At 40.0% G+C, this 23,836-nt stretch overlaps 1 protein-coding gene across 1 annotated transcript; it reads left to right on the top strand.

The window, feature by feature from the left end:
- The first annotated feature begins 1,184 nt into the window (after positions 1–1,184).
- Positions 1,185–23,068, top strand: LOC124263878 (activating transcription factor 7-interacting protein 1-like). Its single transcript, XM_046698605.1, is given in 14 exon segments — positions 1,185–1,271; positions 8,988–9,043; positions 10,104–11,474; positions 12,245–12,945; positions 13,504–13,716; positions 14,487–14,531; positions 14,966–14,995; positions 16,930–17,154; positions 17,593–18,077; positions 18,079–18,232; positions 18,234–18,446; positions 18,754–18,925; positions 19,677–19,792; positions 21,554–23,068. Coding segments are annotated over 13 exon segments (3,930 nt in total). The 5' UTR covers positions 1,185–1,271; positions 8,988–8,994; the 3' UTR covers positions 21,710–23,068.
- The last annotated feature ends 768 nt before the right edge of the window (positions 23,069–23,836 follow it).

Here is a 23,836-nt window from a genome sequence, read left to right as displayed (position 1 = left end):
ATCACCTGGTCGATATTTCGGCTCCATTTTAAATATTGGGAATAATAATTGTACATATAAATAACATTAAAATGAGTTAGAATCACTACTACGCCTGAAATATTAATCTTGGAAGCACCAGCATGTAATCACAAGCCACATTTGCACATAAAATATTTACACATATCATTATCACCATTAACATAGAAGTGTGTGCAACATCGGCTTCTTGTATGAATTTATCTTCCCCGCCACAACACACGCAGAAAGGAGTAGGCCGTTTGATTACAGTCGGAACGGTGCGTAATGGCTCCCAAGTGTGACCCACTTAACGTTGACACCAGCATGGATCTACCAATCCGATATTTTCCAGCGAATTTGGATTCTAAATATAGCTCACGACTGCGAGGAGTAAAGGATCATGAGTCTGGCCAGCAATACGGCCTAATGTTGTAATTCTTAAGCGTTTATGGTCATACCGCTAAGTTCTCAAAAAGATGTCACAAAAGTAAGTTGGCTGCCCACGTCAAGGTGACCAGCGTTTCTCGTAGTCAGATAATTTATCGATCGTGGTCAGAGCAGCCAATGAGGAACGACGGGATATGCAGTCTGTTGTATCAACCGCTCCGGCGCCAACCCGGGTCACAGAATATACTCGCGTCATGAACGGCGGAGAGAAACCTCCTGCTACAGAGATGAAGATAACATTTCATGGTTTTGCTGCGGCTGTAGAAATATGGGAAAAGTTCTTTGTTATCAGTTGACGGGTGAATTATTTTAACAGGACAACGTTAGGTCCACCAGTAATGGGCCCCGGGCTAAAATTTTGCAGTTACTTTTAGACGTAATTGATGAGCATGTTCAAGCACACACGTGTAAACTGCTTCCATAGTCAAACTGTGATGAAATATTTATTCCTAAATTTGAATGTTAATTATGCAATAATGCCAACATTACGCTGAAATAAAATACATTGTAAACACAACCCCTTACCGTACTTTGGTTGCAAAAACATGAATTCACACAACTGTACGAAGGTCATTGGGTGCAAATATGACTCACGACAATTTCAGGTGTACATGCGAATGTGTCGTCATCACTGTCGAACGAAAGTATCACTCTGACGTCACACTGATACTTTCGTTCAACCAATAACGTTCCACCCTAATTTGCATAATTCGTCTCACGCATGCGCGACGTGTCTGAATAATGCTGCCATGTTGTGTCTGATCCAAGAGAGGTGGCCAGGGTACACGTCCATAAAATGCTCAAAAACTTTAGCCGTTGTCACAGTAAGTATTCTCATTCACCAGCACATAGCGCAGTGCATTTCTTCCACAGCAGCCTCAGTCACGAGATCCCAACAGGGCCCACTGTTCCGGCCTCGCTTTTTGAATCTTCGCCTTGTTGGAAGTATTGACTTGAACAACATCGTCGACAAAGACGTATCATGTCGTCACCGTCATCTCGAGTAGGTCCTGATACTAACTGGAGTGATACAACTTAGTGAATTCATATTCTTGGCGGGATACACATCGATTTCAACACAGAAGAGTAATCAACGTTCCAACACTCGGCTCAGCCATGTTCTCGCGTGTCCTCTGTTGTTGGGAGACGATCCCTGTAACACCGGTCACGTGATGGACGATACTATCTCAGGGGCCCTAAAGGGGTTGATGGTTGTTGATGATCTTACTTGCTACTACGTAAACGATGAGTAACCTTGTTGGTACTGTTCTACCGGACTACCAATCGTGCGAGACGTAAACTATAGTGAGTGCCTGTTCTGATAGTGTTAGACGAAAAGCATGCACTTTTGCGTTGGGGTAGTAAAATAGGTTATGTGTTTGATCAACTCGCGTTTGCAGCCGTCACAGGTTGGATGCAAGAAATTTGCGGATTTCGATAGGTTATATTATACTTGATTCTGAATTAACTTCCTGATTTTGCTTCCAGATAGACAAAACGTTCAATGCTCTTTATGAGTCCTAGAATATCGTTCTTCCACGTCTGCCACGGGACGAGATCATTCCCGCCACACTTTCGTTATTATTGTGTATCGCGGTGTTTGTCACTATCATTTGAAAAGTGGTGTTAGCGTTCACAGGTGTCGACCCGTTACTTCACGTGTCTACTTGAAGGCAAGCCTGACAGTGTGTGGATTTAGATGCTTAAACTATATGCTATAGTTTGATTGATACGGTGTACGTCTTACATTTGAACAACTGTATCAAAAGTGTTACATTATGTCGATATTTCTGGGGTTTGTTTTTCTGATTATAAAACAATATCACTAAACAAATTGTACTGCAATGCCAGTTATGATTTTAACTCAAATTCAATTAAAATATTAATGTATACTTTTCAAATATTAGTTTTGTTTACAACATTAACAAATATATGACCTTATATACTGACCTAGTGTTTTGTGTCATAAATCAGCTTGTTGATTAATACCGATTTTACAATAACATCTTAACATCTGATATATGATCTGTCGTCACCAGATTTAGATGCTTTTGCTACTGTATTGCTGACCCCAAGTGACCCTTATGAATGAACAACCCCAAGAGGGCCTCTCATCTCGTTTTAGATGCCCGGATGAACGTTTCCCCATGGACTGACTTCAACGATAAATGTCGAGAGGAAATTACCTGCATTATCTCATTTTAATATTTTTTTTAAAGTACGGTATTGGTAAGAGTAACAACATACTTTTTTGAGAAAGACAACAGTTTTCTTCGATCGTACATTGTTGATACGTATGTTATTATAGATACGCACATATAGTCTGTTTAATAACAGACAGCCGTATTAGACAGAACTGGAAGAGATCGGGGAATTAGGGGCTGTTTCGTCACGACGTCACACAATATATGATCATTACACATAGTTCAAGTGGGAATGTCGCTCATTTTCACATCATGCTATTGAGGATGTGTTTTTGTAAGCCACGCCCATGTAATATGCTTGGATGACTTACAATTAAGAAAACAACACCGTTCTGTTATTATCAGCGCTTTTTGAATACACTTGGTAATGTCTTAACTTTTCCCTGATAAAATGCCTAAGCAGTCATATTTACGCCCAGAAATATACTCCAGAAATAGATTTCGATCGATCGTGTTTTAGTCTCTTACCCTAGAGACCTTATTAGTCGTTAGGAAAATACTCCCAGTAACTCTATTTTAGCTGAGTGAAACATAGCGACATCGAACGCAGACTATCGCCAGCCTATAATATCCACCCACCCAAGTTGGGGCCGCTCGCCCAACATTCACCAGTAACGCGAGGATACTCAGCGTTCCTTTGTCTGCATGGCCGCCCCGCTCTGGGAAAAATAGACTAAACTACCTTTGAGAAAACCCCTATCGGTACCACGCGCTGGCAGCTGATTGGCCAATCGATATTCGACATGACGTCATGCGACCTCAAGGTAGCTCACTTCTACTGCATTTAAATATTATTTCTGAAATTGTAATTAGACTTCTAATTAATTAAAACAACCGCCCACGCATCGAGTACTCTTATCGGGACACGTGACGAGGGATGTAAAATCTCTGTCTTTTTCAGGTAAATGAGAACTGAGAAATATAATTGTGTACAAGGCGAGCTGGACATTAAGACTAGCGCTTTTATCATAATGTTGATAATATGTGGAGCCCTGGTTTATATTCGAAATTAACATTCAAACAGCAACTGGCGGTGAGATCCTCAACCGCTATTGTTAAGAGGTCAGGTAAGGGCGTATCGTTCATGAAGATACGGATTTCTGATAGCGAGCTGCCAGAGTGTAGTACATAGAAACTATGCTTGTTTTCCATCTAGAAATGTTTCAAAATACACGTGCATCGACTTACATGGTAGTAGTTATGCATTTATAACACTTAAAAGGGTCTGTGATTAATCACCAAATTCACTTTGATACGACCCCTATTTCGCCGAGTGGGATCGTCCGCAAACGATGTTGCTATAACAACCTGGCGTTGGGCCAATTCAATGACCTTTGAAAAGCGTTCGTTCGGCGTCTAGCGGAATACGACGACGATTACAGAATACGATGCTCAGCTGGCTATTACCGCATTTCTTACTTACAACTTGACGTAGAAATCGTTTCTTAGAGTTTGTAGTAGCCATAGCCGACAACATACAACTACGGATACAGTGGAGATTTGCGAAAATTAAATGTCCAAAAAACAATAATTGGAATCAAGATCGATATGACTAACGTACACTCGTAGGCTCCCGTTTAACTGGATTCGTGTCAAGAAATAGTTCCAGTTTCTGCTGGTACTAATAGCGTTGTCGATTGATCTTGAATGGTTTATTACGTTTCGGAGGGTTTACACATACACGTAGGGTCCGCCCTTCCTAAGGTAGCATATCGGCTTATTTTGTACTTTATATCCGTGTTTGAATAAAACTTAATCTCCTGATGAGAAAATAATATCTATTTTTTTTAAACCAAACAAACAGCACACCTGCTTTCTCTCACTGCGTATACCGTATTGCCTGTAAACAAATATTACAGTTACGCTTGAATAATGTGCCAGATGAAATTTGTAAGGTTGTTATATCGCTTGGAGACTCGCTCCATTCTAAAATAGAGTGAGAGAAGATCGGACTGCCGTTAGTGAGTAACGGGGGGTGCAGAGACACCCTTTCTCAAATAGCTGTATCCGCCCCTGGAGTATATGTAAGGTCAAACTTTATATGTAGCAACGTCCCACAACACGAAAGCTGAGATTTTCACCACCTTGTTGTAAAGACAGACTCTCAGCTATTCTGGATTCAGTTCATGTTCAGGAATACTGTGCAACATTATTCACAGTTTTCATTCGCACGAAATTTTTCATTTTCTTATATAAGAGGGTGACGATTCGTCACCTTCAATGCTATTTAAGTCTCTGAGAGAGAGCAGGTACCATGTTGGTGTGAGAATATGTAACACCAGTCGTTGTACTAACGTCACATCATAATGGACAAATGATACTATGCATGCCAACTACCCGTCTTTCCTTGTCTGATGTGACGGGATGGTGTTGTGTATTGCATGTATTTGACAGAAATTCGGATCATATTTACGGCCCTGGGCCCCGTTCCTCAAAGAGATCGTAGCGCTACGACAGTCGTAAGTCTATGTTAAAGTATGGGAGTTACGACTGTCGTAGTGCTACGATCGCTTTGAGGAACGGGGCCCAGTACACTTTTATGTTAATACAGATGGATTCATGGTACATATTCATCGTAATCATTCATGGGATTCCGGAGTAGAATGCCGTGCAACAGGTTTGTTGTGAGACGACCAAAGCGGACTTGATTGTGTGGGTACTGGTTGAAATAGTATGCTGATATTGTGGGAATATTGTGGACTGGCAGGGGTCTGTTAATCGACAAGTATTTGTCATATCGACAAGAGAAACACCGGATATCGTGAGGTGACATAAAGCCAAAATAATGCTCACATTGGATTTTAAATGTGGTGATTTGGCTTCGGGTGAAGTCGTGCGTGAGGTTGACATTGTGCAAGGGGATCATGCTGACATTCCGGGGTAACGCACATTGTATGAAATAAAAGTGAACCTATGCATCTAAAGCAGGATTTCCTTTTACGGATTTGAAACAAGTTTATCACTACAATACTCTGGAAATATCTTTCCTGTCGTTTTGTATGTAACTTGTTATGTATGCTGTGTGGTAACAAGTCTCATTACAGATTACTAAGAAACTGCTCATGGAAGCATAAGATCTGCTGTATATCCAGTCGGGGTCGAATCAGTCGGTCTTCGGTAAACAAGATGTACCACCCAGTCGCGGATGTCACTAAAATTGCGATTTTTTAATAAAGGTTATTGTTGTAAGAGACGACTAACGTGATCATGTGGTCATACTTGTTTGATACATGTCAAGGTATCCCAGTTGCGTCGATGCCCCTGATGTCAATCACTTGATTGTTTAGTCCAGACTCGATTATTTTCAGATCGCCGTCATATACAGTAGATGGAATATTGCCTAGTGCAGAGCTATACATATAAAAATAAAAAACGAAATCGAACAGCGAAGGCAGTTTGAAAGTTGTTTTGGCTTTGACTTCCGGTCCATATTTGGACCACAGGATTGGGCACCTGTAACTTCCGGTACAAAAAAACCAACAAACTTTGGACCAAATGCAGCAAACACGTGAATATACGATTTTTACCGCCACAGAGCCCAAGATGAATGCATTAGTTATTGAGTAATCGCGTTCCAGCACTGGAGTGTGAGATATGTCATAATGTTCAAAGGGTTGTGAGCACGTGCTGTCTGTGTTTCACAAGCTATGTTTGCCAAAGCTCCTTTGAACTATACGTTTGAACAGTTATCAGTCTCTATTATCAGTCCTATTTCATTTGGAGTTGTGTTTGTACGGGAGTGTACAGCGAGCTATATCTTACTGCTGCTCATAATTGAAAGATGTCATCTGAATTTACCGCAGGCGGCTGGAACTGCACTAATCCCGTGACCCTCTTACTGTCAAACTCTTTTCAGTGTGATTTTTATTGCGCACGAGTCACAGTGGTAAAAGGCAACTGCATGCAGCAGATGTACCTGAAACAGTGGAGTGTTAGGGAGAACGTACGCTGAATATATATGAATACATCGATGCACAGAGAGTGAGTGAGTTTAGTTTTACGCCGCACTCAGCAATATTCGAGCTATATGGCGTCGGTCTGTAAATAATCGTGCCTGGACCAGACAATCCAGTGATTAACAGCATGAGCATCGATCTGTGCAATCGGGAACCGCTGACATGTGTCAACCAAGTCAGCGAGTCTGACCACCCGGTCCCGTTAGTCGTCACTTACGACAAGCATGGGCTACTGAAGGCCAATATTCTAACCCGGACCTTCATGGGTCTAGATGCAGAGAGAGAGATTCTCGTATGTTTCAGATAATGTATGTATGTATGTATGTATGTATGTATTCTCTTCTGTGCGTGCGTGATCGGATTAGAATTTGAAATGCTTGCTTTGGTTGATAATATAATGACTCTACATCACTTATTCAGAATGCATATATGTAATATTCAATATTTTCTGACCAAACAAAGCAGCCAGACATGACCAAACTACTGCATCAGTCTCAATCTACAAGTGACACCTTTTGTTATTTTTGTTATGATGTATTATCAGATACACATGTAGTTAAGTTGTTATAATCCCCTGCCCAAATATATTCTTTGATCCAGATGCGGCTCCGTCCGTATGCCCACCCCGTCTCGGGAGCAAAACTGAGAAATAGTTTCTTTACGAAACTTTGAGTTAAAGAAACCTAAAAGCAGTTAACAAACGTTAGGTGGGAAGAACATGCACCCCTCAAAAATGAAAAAGAAACAAACTTAGAGCTCTTTTGTAAACGTAATCTATAATCGAAAGAAAGTAGGGACATGATTTCTGGGTTGAAATCGAAAAATCTAAGTATATGGTTAGGCTGGACAATAGTTTGATATTATTAAGGCAGCCTGTTGTGACAAGGTAAAGGTAAAATAACAAGGGCTTTTGTAACTGGGTCAGAACGCGTTAGGCTAGGTTGAAGTCAGTCTACCAAACAGTAGACAATGACGTTCGTTGACTGATCATTCTAAATTTAGATCTAAACGCGTGAGGCTTTGCTTCCTCGCCGAGATAAAACTGTGTCAGTCACCAACGCGTTCAACTCCACCCCACTCTTTCATCTCAAGTCCAAGGTTCTTATTTTATGATTTATCCCTATTAAAGTTCCTTCTGTATACTGAGGCGATGGGAACGAAAAGTATTCTTCGCAAACGCATAGCGATATTTCATTACTTTCCTACGCAACCCATGCAAGCTCCTCACAGCGATAGGCTGTTCGCTGAGCTCTCATCTCTATCGGGAGTGAAACGATGGTCTCACGCAATGGATGCGGCTCACGGCGAACCATGCCACGATCGGCCACTACCCCTGAAAATTTGCGGATACGGAAAGGGGCGAGGTTGACCGATTGACATGAATGGTCGAAGCGCCTCCGTTGTCACCTTTGGAAAAAGGGTTATTGTTCATCTGAAAACGCTACAGTGACGGTGTATATGCGTTCATACAGTCCCCATCGACCGGGCGTGCGTACAGTGTGGATAAACGCGGCGCGGGGAGAGTGGGCCCCGACGGCTGTTCGGCGCAGTGTAGTAGTCATCACCGCGATCGTTGAGATACGGTTTGGGTTGAATGAGGTTGAAACCTGACGCCGTTCTCCTCAAGATGCCGTGCAACTGTACAGGATATTCACCGACAAATTATTATGGTTGAGTTGAAAACGTTTCAGTGACAAAAACGGAATCGTAGGGCTACAATCCAATGCATAAGGTGAATTTAATATGGGTGGTAAATACTGTTTTATGAAGATGTATTGCATCACTACAATAAGCTGCTCAAAAAGGAAACGTAGACATTCACCAAATGGTATCACATATTCCGCTGGGATTATGCAGCTGTTTATCAAGAAGTCAAATCCTGAACATAAACTGGAATCAAAACGCTCGCACTTGATAATAATGTGAGGATGGTGGTTGGTTGTGATACGAAAAGAGAAAAACTGATGCCATAAATACTCTCAATAATCAACAAGCAAACATATTTTTCATTTGACGAATACTCTACTCGTGGAAAGCAGATAATATAAAGAGAACATATATCATTGGAGAAAATGCACAAAGCTATTTTGATGATGAAATTGCAAATTGTGCCATTCCGAACAAAATTAATATTTTAAATCCATTTCAGAAAGTTGAGCTCAACACGTACATTTTTTATGATAAATGTTTGACTTTCTTTTATTTACCCAGTTAATGTTTGGTGAGAAATTGTATTAAATGAGCAATACTTTTACACAAGTTTTTCTATATTTTTGTGCTGGATATGAATGCTGACAATGGTTAGACAGACCAATACAAGTAAACTCACAGTGGTGAACCTGAAAGCGTCATGTTTATATAGTGTGTTTTCCTTTCTCAGGTGTAGAATGTCAACCAAAGAACCTCAATCACAAGTCTTCAAGCACAGTGTGAAAGGTATGTAGAGTTTAAGATAAGAAAACAATACCTTGAGGTTTAAAATTAAACACACAAAATTTGTGATGTGCTTCAATGAATGAGGTTACCGGTACTTGTGTTTACGTCAAATTATATTTGATTCAGCACATGTAACCTCTTTGTTTCCATGACCTGTTTTGATACAGGTGGTAATACGTGAGGTGAGGTGAGGTGAAATAGCGTTTAACGTCGTGCTTGAGAATATTTCGCTCATATGACGACGTGCATGCGTATTTATGTGTATGTGCGGCTGCTTGTACTAACCCAGACTTAAGCTGGTTTTATAGTGCTAGCCCACTGAGATACCATGCCGCAGTGAAGCATGAATACCCCACTCAGACACATTATACGGACTCCGAGCCGACCAGTCCTTGTTGTACCCATTAATGCAGAGCGCCAGGCAGGGACCAACAAGTACCATATTTTAATGTCTTTTTGGTATGACGCGGTCGGGGATCGAACCCGCAACCCTCCGCTCTCCGGGCGGACGCTCTAACCACTAAACCACGGAGGCGGTCAGGTGGTAATACGTCCACAGGACTTAGGAAGTACTCTGATGCTGCTCTATTATTTACAGACCATGATGGATAGAATATTGAAGATGACAACCGTAGACAGCTTTCACTCTTTCACAAAATCTAGTGTAGTAATGTTGAAAAATAAATCTTTAACTCATTGATTGTGTTGATGAGAAAACACACAGGCTGTAGAAATGTTATTATGTTTCAAATGATGAAGTTTTTAATCTCGCAAGCATAAATGGGTTCATAAGCCATGAATGAGAATATCACTTATGGGCCAACAGCATATTTTATGTGCTTTTCTAATACTTCTTCAACAACCCGTGTCTGTCGTAAGAGGCAACTCATGGGATTAGGTGGTCAGGCTCACCGACTTGGTTGACACATGTCATCGTATCCTATTTTGCTTTGATTGATGCTCATGATGTTGATCACAGCTGGAATATTGCTGAGTGCGATGTTAAAACAAAAACACAAAAAATTATTTGGAAACGAGATTTATTCATATCTATTTTTAGGTGACTCTCTCACGATAACCACTGCCAGAAAATCTACTGCTAAATTACCACAAGCCTTGTCACTACCTAAGCTGGGCATAACCAAATCAGAAGGTGACAGTGGGATTGGTTCATCTGATTCTTCGGACTCAATGAGTGATGTGAAGGACAGTTTCCAGGAGGCAATAATGAACCTCAAAGCTTTGAATGGGGAAGGGGACAGCGCCAAGACTGAGTCTGGTTTGGAAAGCGACACTGTTAAGGAGAAATCAGGGAATTTCAATGGCAAATCTATACTAAAAGCCAAAGCAGATATAGATGATCAAGCAAATGGTGATGCCAAGGCTGTAGCTTCTCCTGGAGTAGACTCTAAGCCAAGTGACAATGGACACGAGACTCCTAGTATAGAGTCAGTTAATGATATTGAGGATGTCAAGGAACAGGAGGAACCCATGGAAGTAGAAGATGAAGTAACAGAACTCTGTGAAGAAGCTTCTGAAGTTCAGTCTGATGAACCTTCCCAAGTCCAATCTGAAGAACCATTGGACACTCTGTCTGAAGAGCCACCAGAAGCCCAGTCTAAAGAACCATTGGAAGCTCAATCTGAAGGACAATGTGAGATTCAATCTGAAGAACCATCAGAGGTTCAGTCCGAAGAACCATCTGAGGTTCAGTCGGAAGTTCCTTCTGAGGTTCAGTCTGAAGTTCCTTCCGAGGTTCAGTCTGAAGAACCATCCGAGATTCAGTCTGAAGAACCATCTGAGGTTCAGTCAGAAGTTCCTTCCGAGGTTCAGTCTGAAGTTCCTTCCGAGGTTCAGTCTGAAGAACCTTCTGAATTACAGTCGGAAGCACCGTCAGAAGTTCAATCTGAATTGCAATCAGATGCTCAGTCTGAAATGCAGTCTGGAGCACCATCTGAGATACATTCAGAGGAAACATCTCAGGATGCTGATAGGGAGACATCTGCAGAACCAGAAGTATCTACCTCTGATAAAATTGAAATACTAGACAGTGACAATGAAGAAACAAATGAAACTGCCAAAACATCAAATAGCTGTGATGATGAAGTGATGCTGCTGTCCGAAAGGGAACCTGTAACAGAAAAGGATGAGAAGTCTCAGGATTCTGAGCTTGGGGATCATCCTTTGACGATCGGTGATAAGGTCAGAAACTCAGTGAGAGATATCATGTCCAAACTTAAACAGGGTAATGAGTTGAATAAACTTTTGGTGAAGCCCAAACACGAAGAGTGTATGGATATTGAACCAACAAGTGGTTCGTCAGAAAAGAGCTCTGAAAAGAGCAAGCTCCTGTCTCCATCTCCCAGAAAGGGCAACCTGTTTGAGAATCTAACTGTGATAGGAGCTGGGAGTGCATCCAGCAAAACCGATGGTAAGAAATTGATCATCACTATTTGTTTGACCCACTGATAGCAGTTTATCGTTGGAAACCAGAAATATTGTATGTAGCAGCTGTCTTCACTATCATCATGTAAATGTAGGCCAGATGTTACATCAAATCACGCTATATATTTTTCATCAAGAGTGACTATCAAGTATGTTAAAAATTAACTTTTCGGATACCAGTGTTGCAATAGTATTGCTTCATCTATTCTCAGAAGCATCCTAGGTCATTGATTTTATTGAAACATTTAACAGAATGACAAAGTGTAAAACGTTCACACAAAAAGAATCTTCCATTGAGTATATTTTTATTGTGGAAGTTGTAAGTGAAATTAATAATGTTTCCTGGATGACACCCACGTATCTCTTCAACATTGTTCAAGCAGAATAGTTTAGATCAAAACAAATCAAAGAGAAAATAATCAAAAGAGTTCATTTAAAATTTCTTTAGGTTCATTGATGCATTAGTACTTTGATAAGTTGTTGAAACCATTTTTTTGGTGTTCTTAGACTTTCAATACTTTCATTGATATTGCAGCTTTTAAGTGCATGACATGACCATATTTTTAAACTAAATGAATTTCAGGGCTCCATATATGGGCTGTGTCGGCGTATGTACGGATAAAAATTATGCATGATTCCAACATTTTATATTGATGAAATGCATTTACACTTGTCTTGATAAGAATGAAAAGATACAAGTCTTTTCTTGAATCTTGGTGTTATGTCCCAGTTCAGATTGTCTTCCATTTTGTGCAGGTAAAAGTGCTAAGGACATACAAGATGGAAAAAATGTCACAAAGAATACATCTGAACAATCAGTTTCACAAGAAAGTGATGTGGAATTAATTGATGATGACTCTGACAAGAAGGACGATGATATTATTCTATGTGATGATGAGGAACCTATGGTCAACTCAGGTAACACAAAAGTTCAACCTCAGGGTACAGACACAATTAAGAGTGAATTTGTTTCTAAGGAACCCATCACAGCCGAGACCAAGACTGAGTTCATAAGGGAAAATGATAAGCCTGTTGAACAAGAGGTGAAGAAAGAAGTCAAATCAGAGTGTAAAGTGGAAATAGATGATGATATCAAACCTATGGAGATAGAGGAGGAAAAGGACAGCGAAGTCAAAGAGGAAGTGGAAAAGGTCACACAAGAAGATTCAGCTGAAGCCGCACCTGCCTCTAGAACTGATCGTAAGAGATCTCAGGAAGATCCAGCCTCAGAGTCCGGGGCTCCACCCAAGAGGTCTAGGCTGGACATGGTCATAGGAAAGTTGGGATCACAAATTGGAATTTCTCCTGATACCATCAAATCTGATACCTCGGATGAAGACTCCCACCCAGGGAGTGAGATGAGTGAGAAGTCGGAGGATGCCTTGTCTTCTGTGAGCGATGAGGATGATGACAAGACATCTCAGTCAAGCACAAAGACCATTAGGCTATCAGGGAAGGTATGTTGCATTATCAAAGTTGAAGTCATCGAAGATTTGTAAGTAAGGAATCTGTAGTCAGGTATTTCCAGCTTACTTTGTAGTTCCACCTCAAATACTGAAACTAGAAAATATGGCCTAGTACGGTATTTGGAATGTAGATATTTTGATAATTAACCAATTACAAGGATTTGAACATTTTGGATCAATTGTAATTTTTGGTCACATGGATTTAATTAAACATTACATTTTAGCTCTGAGGTTAATCAAGGAGTTTGTAGATTTGTACTTGGATGTAGTATTTGAACTTATTTAGATGAATGTCACCTAATGTCAGATTGATTTGTTAAACATATTTAACTTTAAATACTGCATTGATGTCATGGCTGATATGTTGACTCTTGGCTGTGCAAACTTAAAGTCTGTCAAGTAAGTCAATGTGATTTAATGTTGTTAAATGCAACTGGCCAAAATGTACCCTCATGGTGCTACAGAAGGTCAACTTCATCAAATGTGTGAAACTACTGGCAGTCTTATGTTGTAAGTGATGATCTCATCAACCAATTGTTTTTCTTCCAGGAATTAGAAGCTCTTGTACGAAGTAAAGTCTCTGCCTACCTCAAAGCTCATCGTGACAGCAAAATGGATTCTCTCAAGTCCAAGATAGTGGATCTGCAGATGGCCAATGAATCGTGGAAAACTCAGGCTAAAGAACTGCAGAAGAAGGTCCTGGAGCTCACTGTTTTACAGCAGAGGTTGGAGAAGAGAAAGGCGGCTACCGCTGCACTCAGGGTAAACCTGCTGGACATCATTCTTTTCTGTTTCCAGTTGCATTGTTATCCATGCCATGGTAGACACCATTGGCCAGATCCAAACAATCCACAGCTTATTTTGGACTGGTGGTATGTGTAAAATATCCTGATTTTTGGAGATGACCAGTCCCACTAGATCTTCACTGTATCTGACTAAATGGCTAAAGGCCATGTCTACCTTTGCCTTAGTATGGGGAAGCCAAGTCTGTTGAAGGGTACTGAAAATGTGTAATAAGTTTGTAGGATAATACTTTTCTTGATGCTTCATTATTGTAAGAGTAATAAAAATAAGCTGAATTACTGAAGATGATACAGAGATGCCAACTCCTACAATTTTATCATATTCCTTATGAAAAAAAATAACAACACAAAATACGCGACTACGATAACAGTAAGAAGGTACAAATTTTAAAAAAATACATTAAATTAAATTATAAATAGCATACGTACCATACACAATAAATTGCAACTACATTTTATTCAGTATCAAGCTGTATGTGGATACTTACTACTGATTTAGGTGAGTACAATGTTAGTAACAAGTTCTTAGAATATCTATATATTCTGTATTAAATATGAAAATTCTTTGGAAAGGTTAATACTAATTTTTGCTTCAGTTTTTGGCCAAAATACTAATTGGGGTAACTTAGGGTTGGCATCTCTGTTGATATGTGAGATGGGTTACATCCAAGCAGGATAATGCCAGTGATTCCCTGCTGCTTGTGTATGTATGATATTCTATTCTTTCAGCAAATAACAACTCGCAGTGTGGCTGTGCAGGCCGATGACACCAAGGTAAGAAACACATACATACAAATAATAATCACCGAAAACCAGCAGTCATTGAAATATGTGATGATTCTTTTATTGGATATGGGTGATATATATTTAGTTAGATCATGGAATAGGTGTTTTTAAAATCTGGAATGATTACCTGTTACCTGAATGATCACCTTTGAGTATATTGGTGATAAATGGAACCACTATCCCTTGATTTTGTAGAATTCTCCAAAATCTTTAATATACATATATATCTGCTAATAACTGAAGTACATAGACCTTAGTAGTCGGTGTCAAGTTTACGATATTTAGTTTTACCACTTACCTTGATAGCTCAGACAAGTAGAGTGAAAAAGGCTGTTCCACACAACTAAATATTAGCTTTATATGAAACAATCAATAGAACACACATTCAGCGAAGGAAGTTAATATGTGTGCTTATCTCACAGGAAAAACAGACTTTGCAATCTGAGTCTCAGGTATATATGGAGTGTGGGTCTTGAACTGTAGGGTTTGTGTTAGTTTTGCTGTTGAACTGATTTCACATCCTGTCCTTCACCACTCGACAACACCTAGCATGATCCATTGTTTTTTGTGATTTTTTTTAAAACAAATCTGTCCGATTGATGTTATGTATGAATTGTATGTTGTCTTGAAATTAATTGTCACAGAACTAACTTCTAGAATTGTTTGAACAGGTGATTGTGATTTAGGAATTAAAACAAACAAACAATAACTGAATGAATGTAGTATAGTTTGCAGAGACTACATGTAGAGTAGATCTGTTTACAAGTGTTGAAGAGTTAGCTCCCTTGGGTAGTCATCCCTGCATGACTTGAGGTTTGCCTGTTCATGAGGTTGATAATGGTTCATCTGAAGTTTCTTTCAACGGTTTTTGTCAATTAAATGCCTTTAACATGTTTAACAATTCTGATATTTTTCACATCTGTGACTAACAATGTTTCCTGGTTGAGTCTTGGTTAAATAATCAGCCGGAAATTTACCCATGCACTTGGCATCAGATCTATAGATAAATAAGCTTGGAATAATTGAGAAGGTTGAATTATTTAACTTACGTCAAATATGTTCCCAAAAGTCTACAATCTCTTGTTAAAATGATAATTACATAATGTTACTGAAAGTATATCCTGGTGGGTATAATGTATTTTTCAGCTTAAAGATTCCACAAGGAGTAGCCAAAAACTCCACTTAAAAAAAGTGATGAAGAAATTTTTAATTTTTTATCCCTCACCACAGATTGGAAGTGAATATTGCAATAGGTGCTCTCAATCCAACCTTCTGTTCGTTATGTTTTGTTTCCAGAGCATGTAACTCAAGGCCTAGTCTGTCTCACAGTTCCTGAACCTCATTAATTTACCTACTGCCAAGCCCTCTCTGCAGTGCTGAAGCCCTAAATAAAGCAAGTCTAGATTTCCTCAGGTTCTGAATCTCTGGTCTCCCAAGGGCTCCTTTTCAATATAAATGGGCTTGTTTGTTACTATCAAAATTATATATATTCAGAGACTAAGCCTTAGTCTGCTCAAGGCCATTCAACCTGTTACCTTTTTTTTTCAGTCTGGCCATGAACTGGTGCCTTTGGCTACTTAGGCATTTTGGAAGTTTTGGGGTTGTTTATTTTTAAGTTTTCAGGACAACAAATTCCAGTCAGTCATGAACCATTTGTATTTTCTCACTAATAAGTTAAGTGATCAATAGCTTACCCTTTATGTTGTAGGAATTTTTTGTCTTGCATATTTTGTTTTAATTCCATCAAAACATATTGAAAACTCCACTGATTCTGTGATAACCACTGTACTGGATTGGATTTTCAAATTAACAACGTCCTGTTACAGCTAAAGGTACTTGTCATCAACTGCCGATTAATCAGGATTTAAATTGTGTCATTAACCCCTTAACAAGAAGAACATGGCAGCTTTGGGTTGTTGAGCTTGATAATATATATAAGTCTTGAACCAAATAAACATACCATTGGTGAGGGATACAAGTTTTAATGCACATTTCAATTTGCCCAACTGCTGCATCTTCAAAAATATTTAAAACAGGATACAACTGGAAATTATATCGAAAAGTAACTTTTAAAGTTTTTCAAATAGTGGAACAAAACCTTTTTTATAATCTGTGGACTCTCCAGTCCTCTTATAAAGTGAACAAAACCCTCTCTGAAGTAGATCCTTTCAGGAGGCTAAGATTCCTTTTGACAGAATCAGCATTGTTCACTCGACCAAACCAACTCAGTTTCAACTCGGTACTGACCGATACACATTTGGGATTATTAAACCAACCCAAGCTAACTTGTTGCAAGTCCATAAAGAACATATTTTTATGTTTTATTATATATTTTTTCATTGCCCAACTGACGCTTCTAATGATTCAATGTGGACTTTGTTTCCAGACTAATTTTGCAACTGGTTTGGCAGTGAAGCAGCCTAAAACTCCCCCTAAAGCAGCTGCACCAGCTACCAGTACCAGTTTCTCCATGCCAATATTCTCCAGCAACACTGCATCTGCCCCCGTCAGTTCGACCAGCGTGGCTGGAGTTGTGTTTACATCAGGCAGCAAGATATCCCCTGCCTCTGCAGTCCCTGGTACCACAGTCAACAGGAGCAGTGTCTCACAGGTATGTTGATCTTCCTGTATGTGCAGAACAATGTTTCTCAGCTGAAATATCAAAATATTGATTAATAATGCACAAATAGTTCTATTATCTTACTTGGGAAGCCACAGGCCATATAGTACAATGTATAAACAGTGTTGAGTTAAAAGACTGATCTTGGTACATACTTTCTGAATAGTTGTGTTTACAGATTATATCATTGTTTCTGATCATCAGTAGATGTTCCCAAGCTTTGATTTGGTTGAACAAGCTACATTTGCAAGGGAGGGATTTGTGATTTGGTCAGTAGGAACTGGACGTCTTTAAGGTAATTTACCTGATTTCCTTAAATAATCAGGAATTTCATGTTGTGAGATAGTGGTAATTTCTGCTTTCTGTTTGTGTCATATCTACCAGCAGCTATTCTGTGTATATGACCAAATCTTGATGTACTCATTTCAGTTGTTGTCTGCTACTGCTGTTCCGACCCCTCCATCAACCAATCTCATAGCTGGCCAGCCTCCACTAGGTAGCTTGACCGGAGTCCGACCTCAGCTTGCCCACCACCTGAACACTGCCCTGTCATCAGCCCTTCCCACATCCTTAACCACAGTGCGCAGTCTCCTTGACAACACCAAGACCATTGACACCACCAGCAAGTTACAAACTGTTTCAGGCCAGCCCATATCAGGCTCCAATGTCATAGTTGTAAGCTCTCCCAATCTTGCTGGTCAGGTTGGGGCTAAAGGGATTGTGAATGTGCCCAAGGTGATTGACTTGACATCCGATGATGATAACACTAAAGGTCCAGCAACTGGGACTCAGCCTGCACGAACAATGACAGTGATGCCCCGGGACAGCGGTTTCTGCTCTTCGTCCGGGTCTTGTGCAGCAACAAGTGATCAGAGGGGTGAATCCACTCACTTTACAACAGTCACTGACTAGTGGAACATCTATCCTACTTAGTTCACCAGGACTTGTCAATGCAGGTGCCCCGAGTTTAACACGGCCAGGAGGGACATTCCAAATCGTGACTGTAGCATCAGGGTCCAATCTACGACCAGGAACCTTACTGACTGTTGTTCCTGCTTCCAGCCATGTTAACACTCAACAGACTCAAATACGCACAACTGTTCCCACGGTTCTACCTGTTGCTAAGCCGGCAGGGACTCCAGTGGGGCAGACCATGCCTCAGTTACGTCCAGGTACAATCACTGTTTCGGACTCCAGTTAGACCGGCCTCTTCATTACAGACAGTAACAACCAGACCACCACCACCTCTACAAACAGCACCTTCATCTACTCCAGCGTCAACAGTGAGTGGACAATCATTATGTGTATATGGTCACCGTCTCAGCCAATATTATTTTCGCCTTTGAAGTCAAATATGGTTTCAGCTTCAGTTTTACTTGACAGAAAAGAAGTTACTTATCAACAAAGAGAACCGGTGAAGATCCGGGTTAGAATTGATATATGGTGGGACTATTGCTGAGTGGGGCATAAAACTAAACTCGTTCACTCACTCACTATTAACAAAGAGAGATCAAATAGTACATGAAACTATTAGTGATTGATAGTACAGTGTTATTGCTATTGATATGTATTGTTTTCTCTCTGACACAGCCCATCTCTCTGGCTCCTGCCCCAACTGCAGCTCCAGCACCTGCCTCGTCACCTGCAGCCACTCCGAAACATCCAGCACCGCTCCCTGCCAAACCAGCCAATCAACTCAGCAGGGGGATCAAGGGAGTCATGCCTCCAAAACCAGGTCTCAAAATCTCAAGAGTCAGTCAAGGTATGTGTATAACCTCTATCTTCAACATATTCTGATACCTTTGTAGCTGCTTGAATGATAAACAGAAGCTGAAAACAGACATTCCTAAGACCAAACCTGTGAAATAATTATATGAATCCTTGGGCCTTTTTTTGTATTACTTGGTTACGATTTTTTTTAAAAATATTAGGTCGGTAGGAAGGCAGAGAAGAAAAAGGGAATATGGAGATGTTGTTTGCACACTTGAGTGTATTATACATGCCTGGTGCAGCATGCCTGCTGAGCAGCCTGTGGCATTCCCTTTCTCTCTGTTCCACTCTGTTTCAGGGAATATTTAAAGGTATAATTTGTTATTTTTAATTTAAGAAAAAAAATTCCACATACTTTGTTTTTTATCAGGTTGCCGGCATATAATTGCAAAAACAAAATGTAAAAACAATTCACTTCCTTCACATTTTGGGTAGGTGGATCTATAAACCAAGTAATGAAAAAAGAAGGCCTTGATGGATTTCAATTCTGGTGTAGGTCACTGTCCACATGTGCTTCTAGCAAGAGGTGACTAACTGGATGGGGTGGTCAGGCTATGTGACTTAGTTGCTGATGTGTCATTGTACCTGATGACATTGGGTTTTGCTCCTTATATCAACCACTGGTATTTCCAGACTTGGTTATATCCAGGACCTCATGATCACAAATACTGCTGTATTCAACAATAAATGAAAACTAGTTTTAGTGTTGACTGCTAATTTGCCCACTTCTCCTACCTTTGCAGGTATTGTGTTGTCCTGGAACATGACACTACAAGACAACCATGCAGAGATAGCCTCTTACCAGCTGTTTGCATATCAGGAGAGTTCTGCTCCACCAAGCACGTCTTTGTGGAAGAAGGTGAGGATATTAAACCTTTGATCATACTTTTTAGCATTTCAGGCTTTGGTGCTTTAGTACTTAGCAGTGAAACAAAGAAGCGTTTGAAACAAAACAATAATTGAGTGACTTTGCAAACATTTAAGAACAGACATGTGTTTATTCTCAACCCAACAGCCTGGTATCTCTTCTTTGTTTTCATGCTACTGTGATACATTGGTAGCTGGAATATTGCTCATTGCAATAGTTAATAAACAAATGAGGATATCATCTGCGAACATTTTGTCCATCACCAAGGGTATATCTGTAGATATTTATATGTTCCTGTTCTTCTTGTGATTTTAGCTATTACAGTTGTGTACTATTTAATATTTGCAAAGGAAAAAAAGAGATGTGGTCCTTAAAAAATGGCGATTGGTGCTGATCAGTTTTAATATATGAAAGTTACAATTTGTTGACTTTTTGGCTATGTTTACTCTTAAGGTAATGACTAAATGGAAGGGAAAATATGTGTATATGCAGGACCTATTTTCTACACCCTAAACTTTATTGTTATGGTTCTGATAACACCAGTGTCAAAGTTAGGTTTTCTTTTGAAATACAGGGGCGGTGGGGTAGCCTAGTGGTTAAAGCGTTGGCTCGTCATGCCGAAGACCCGGGTTCGAATCCCCACATGGGTACAATGTGTGAAGCCCATTTCTGGTGTCCCCCGCCGTGATGTAGCTGGAATATTGCTAAAAGCGGCGTAAAACCAAACTCAGTCAGTCAGTCAGTTTTGAAATACAATTTATAATATGTACAGTATGCAGTTTTGTTAAGTAATTATGAAGGGAAACATCAGTTAGGAGATAAACATCATGTGTTGGCCAATTTCAGGGTGTTATTGAATATTTGAAGCACATGAATTTATTTGGAACCGACGGCGTTAGCTGGAGGTTTCAAATGAAATATTCCCGTGCCTCAAATACTCAATAACACCCTGAAATTGGCCAACGCATGATGTTTATCGATATTGTAAACACAAAAGTAAACCAAAAGGTCCACACGCGTTTTTGTGTCTGCACTCATTGACATCGAGTACACGTACAGCAGTGAAGTGGCATCAGCCGTCTCCCATGGTAGCATCTGGAACTGCTCATTTGTGACATCATTCCGACTTTACGTCACAATATGATTTAAATGACATCACCAATGCTGACGACACAACAATACAATGGTGTGTACGATGTTTATACGTATTAATACGCAGCGAATAGTCTTGCAATTTCCAGGAATCGAATACCAGTCGATCATGTTTTTCATCATCAGAATATAGAACACAGTGACTTTTGGTTTACAATTGTGAATAAGCATCTGTGTAGATATTAACTGTTTTTTTACCCAAGTACCATTGCAATGCTATCAATTGTAATTTGTTTTGAGGTATATTGGTAATACCTTTCAGTCCTGGTAGTGCGGGTGGTCAAGCTCGCTGACTTGGTTGACACATGTCAATGTATCCCAATTGCGTAGGTCGATGCTCATGCTGTTAATCACTGGATTGTCTGGTCCAGACTCAATATTTACAGACCGCTGCCTTATAGCTGGAATACTGCTGAGCATGGCGTTAAGCAACCATCTACGAGGTCCATGTGATCGTGGTCATTTTCTGTGCTATATGCTCACTGTTGCCATGACTCGATTAGTTACAGACCGCTGCCTTATAGACGGAATTTTGCGGAGTGTGGCATTAAACAACCAACCAAGGAGCCTGGTAGTAATATTGTCCTCCTTGTGTTTCAGGTGGGTGATGTGAAAGCCCTGCCCCTACCCATGGCCTGTACTCTAACTCAGTTCCAAGAAGGTAACAAGTATCACTTTGCAGTTCGTGCTGTTGACAATCACAACCGGCTTGGAGACTTCAGTGACCCCAGCACAATTCATCTTACACCAAAGTGATCCCATTAGCACTATCTCATCTGTTAAGGTGGTGCAACTTGCAAACCTGCTTTGACCTTTAGTAAAGATCTGATATCTGAACTTGCTGGTAGATACAAATTAAGGCTTTTCTGAACATATTTCACAAGGTTTGAGTACCAGCAAACAAGGTTGCTGTGCTTCATAAATAGGAACCCAGTCTAACATAAGATGGCATTATTTATTATGGGACCATACAACCTGTATGTAGTACCAGGAAGTGCTTCAGATTCAAGTAAATGCCTAGTGCTCTTGTAGTTGATCTAAATTTGAGAGAACTTTCTGTTGATAAGGAAGAAAAAGTTGTAATTAAAGACTAAATGTCCAAGTAATTCACCATTGTGGATTGTGTCAGTCCTCAAAGAAATCTTGGATTGAAGTGTTTTTAGGTTTCTATATATTGTACATTTTCCAGTGGTTGCAGGTGTTCATCTGTCATTGTTACACTTTTTCATTGGGCATTAATCATTGCAATTTGTTATAAAGATTGCATTTGGCAGAGATATTTCTGTGATGAATCCAGTGATGGAAGTGAGTCCTGAACATTTCTACATGTCTTGGAAGGCGACAATGATGACATGGTTAGCTGTCGCCAAGTAGTTCATTGCTAGTCAAATGAATCAACTGAAACATGCATTTCTTGAACTTGATATTAACAGCCCCAGAATTACACATACAATTTGTTAAGGGTTCTTCTGTAACATCCGGAACAACTTACTCAAAATCTGTCAGATTCCAGATCTGACAGTTTACAATAAATACGTTGAAGATACAAAATATAGAATATTGATTTTGTCCTTTAATCAATGAAAAAACGAAAACCTGATAGTTGTTAAATTTCAGCAAATTTAAAACAATACCTTGCTGGAAGATGACCACATTTCTGTAGATACCTTCTGAATAAGGTTTACAGCTGAAGTGTCTTAGTACATTCTCATCCTGTTATTGTTTTGTTGTAGATATTACCTAACTCGATTATTATTACCTAACTATTTATTATATTGACAAAAGTTTTATATCAAGAAGGTTTGAAGTTTTTTGTCAAAATGTTTATCAAATGCGTGATGTATGATTTTGCTAGTATTTGCAAAACAAACTGCATACATTTGAATGGGAGAACCCTTGAGCTTTGGGTACTGAAGGGCATGGCTTTGTGCTTGTATTGACAAGTAACTGTCTCCAGAAGGGCAGGGACAGAGTTCCATTTGTACTGGAGCTTATTATGTTGTGACGAAATAGTTGCCGTCTAGATTTCTTGTCTGTACATATGTATATACATCGTTAATTGGTCTGTATATGTATCGTCTTTTCATCACAAGAAATAAACATTTTTTATATGAGTATTTGGTGTTTGTGTTAGTGATTGCCATGGGTGGGATTCCTGTTCACCAGCCTAACTGGAGGCATGGTAGGACACGGGAGTGCCCATGGTTTAACGTTACATTCTAGCGGTGCAGCTGTTTCCTTCCACTATATGTTGCAGGTAATGTCGTAGAGGTGCTTAGCATTGGAAATTAAGGGGAATATCAAGTATTAGGTTGTGCTTAAACAAAACTTCGTGGGTACATATCACTCTTCCAATGTTTTTTCCCCCCTGTTCTAAGAAGGACCGTTTTGTCAACAGCGGTGTTTCTTTGCAGCATTTACAAGATCACCTACTCGCACAACACTTGAGTTATCATAAAATTGCAAACAAGAAAACATTGCAACACTGAGCACACAGCACAGAAAATTACCACGATCACGTGGACCTCTTAGATGGTTGCTTAACGCCACACTCAGCAATATTCCAGCTATATGGTGGCGGTCTGTAAATATCGAGTCTGGACCAGACATTCCAGTAACCAACACCGTGTGCATCGATCTACGCAACTGGGATACGATGACATGTCAACTAAGTCCTCGAGCCGTGGACCTCGTATTGTGTATGTTAGCGTCAAGTACCGACTTCATATTGGGATGCTGCTGTTACACGCGCTTTAAGCGGTTGAGCATGGTTCAGAAAAGAGGCTATGTACAGTGTAGATCACGATAGCGTTCGACCGTACATTTGCCCTGCACCTATACCGGGTTTGTTGTACGTGTAGGATATCACCGCCGCAATCATTA

The sequence above is a fragment of the Haliotis rubra genome, unplaced genomic scaffold (genome assembly GCF_003918875.1).
Source record: "Haliotis rubra isolate DU_JTF1 unplaced genomic scaffold, ASM391887v1 Scf9, whole genome shotgun sequence".
NCBI classification, from domain to species: Eukaryota; Metazoa; Mollusca; class Gastropoda; order Lepetellida; family Haliotidae; genus Haliotis; species Haliotis rubra.
The sequence above is the reverse complement of the archived record's forward strand: the minus strand, read 5'-3'. Positions and strand labels throughout refer to the sequence as shown.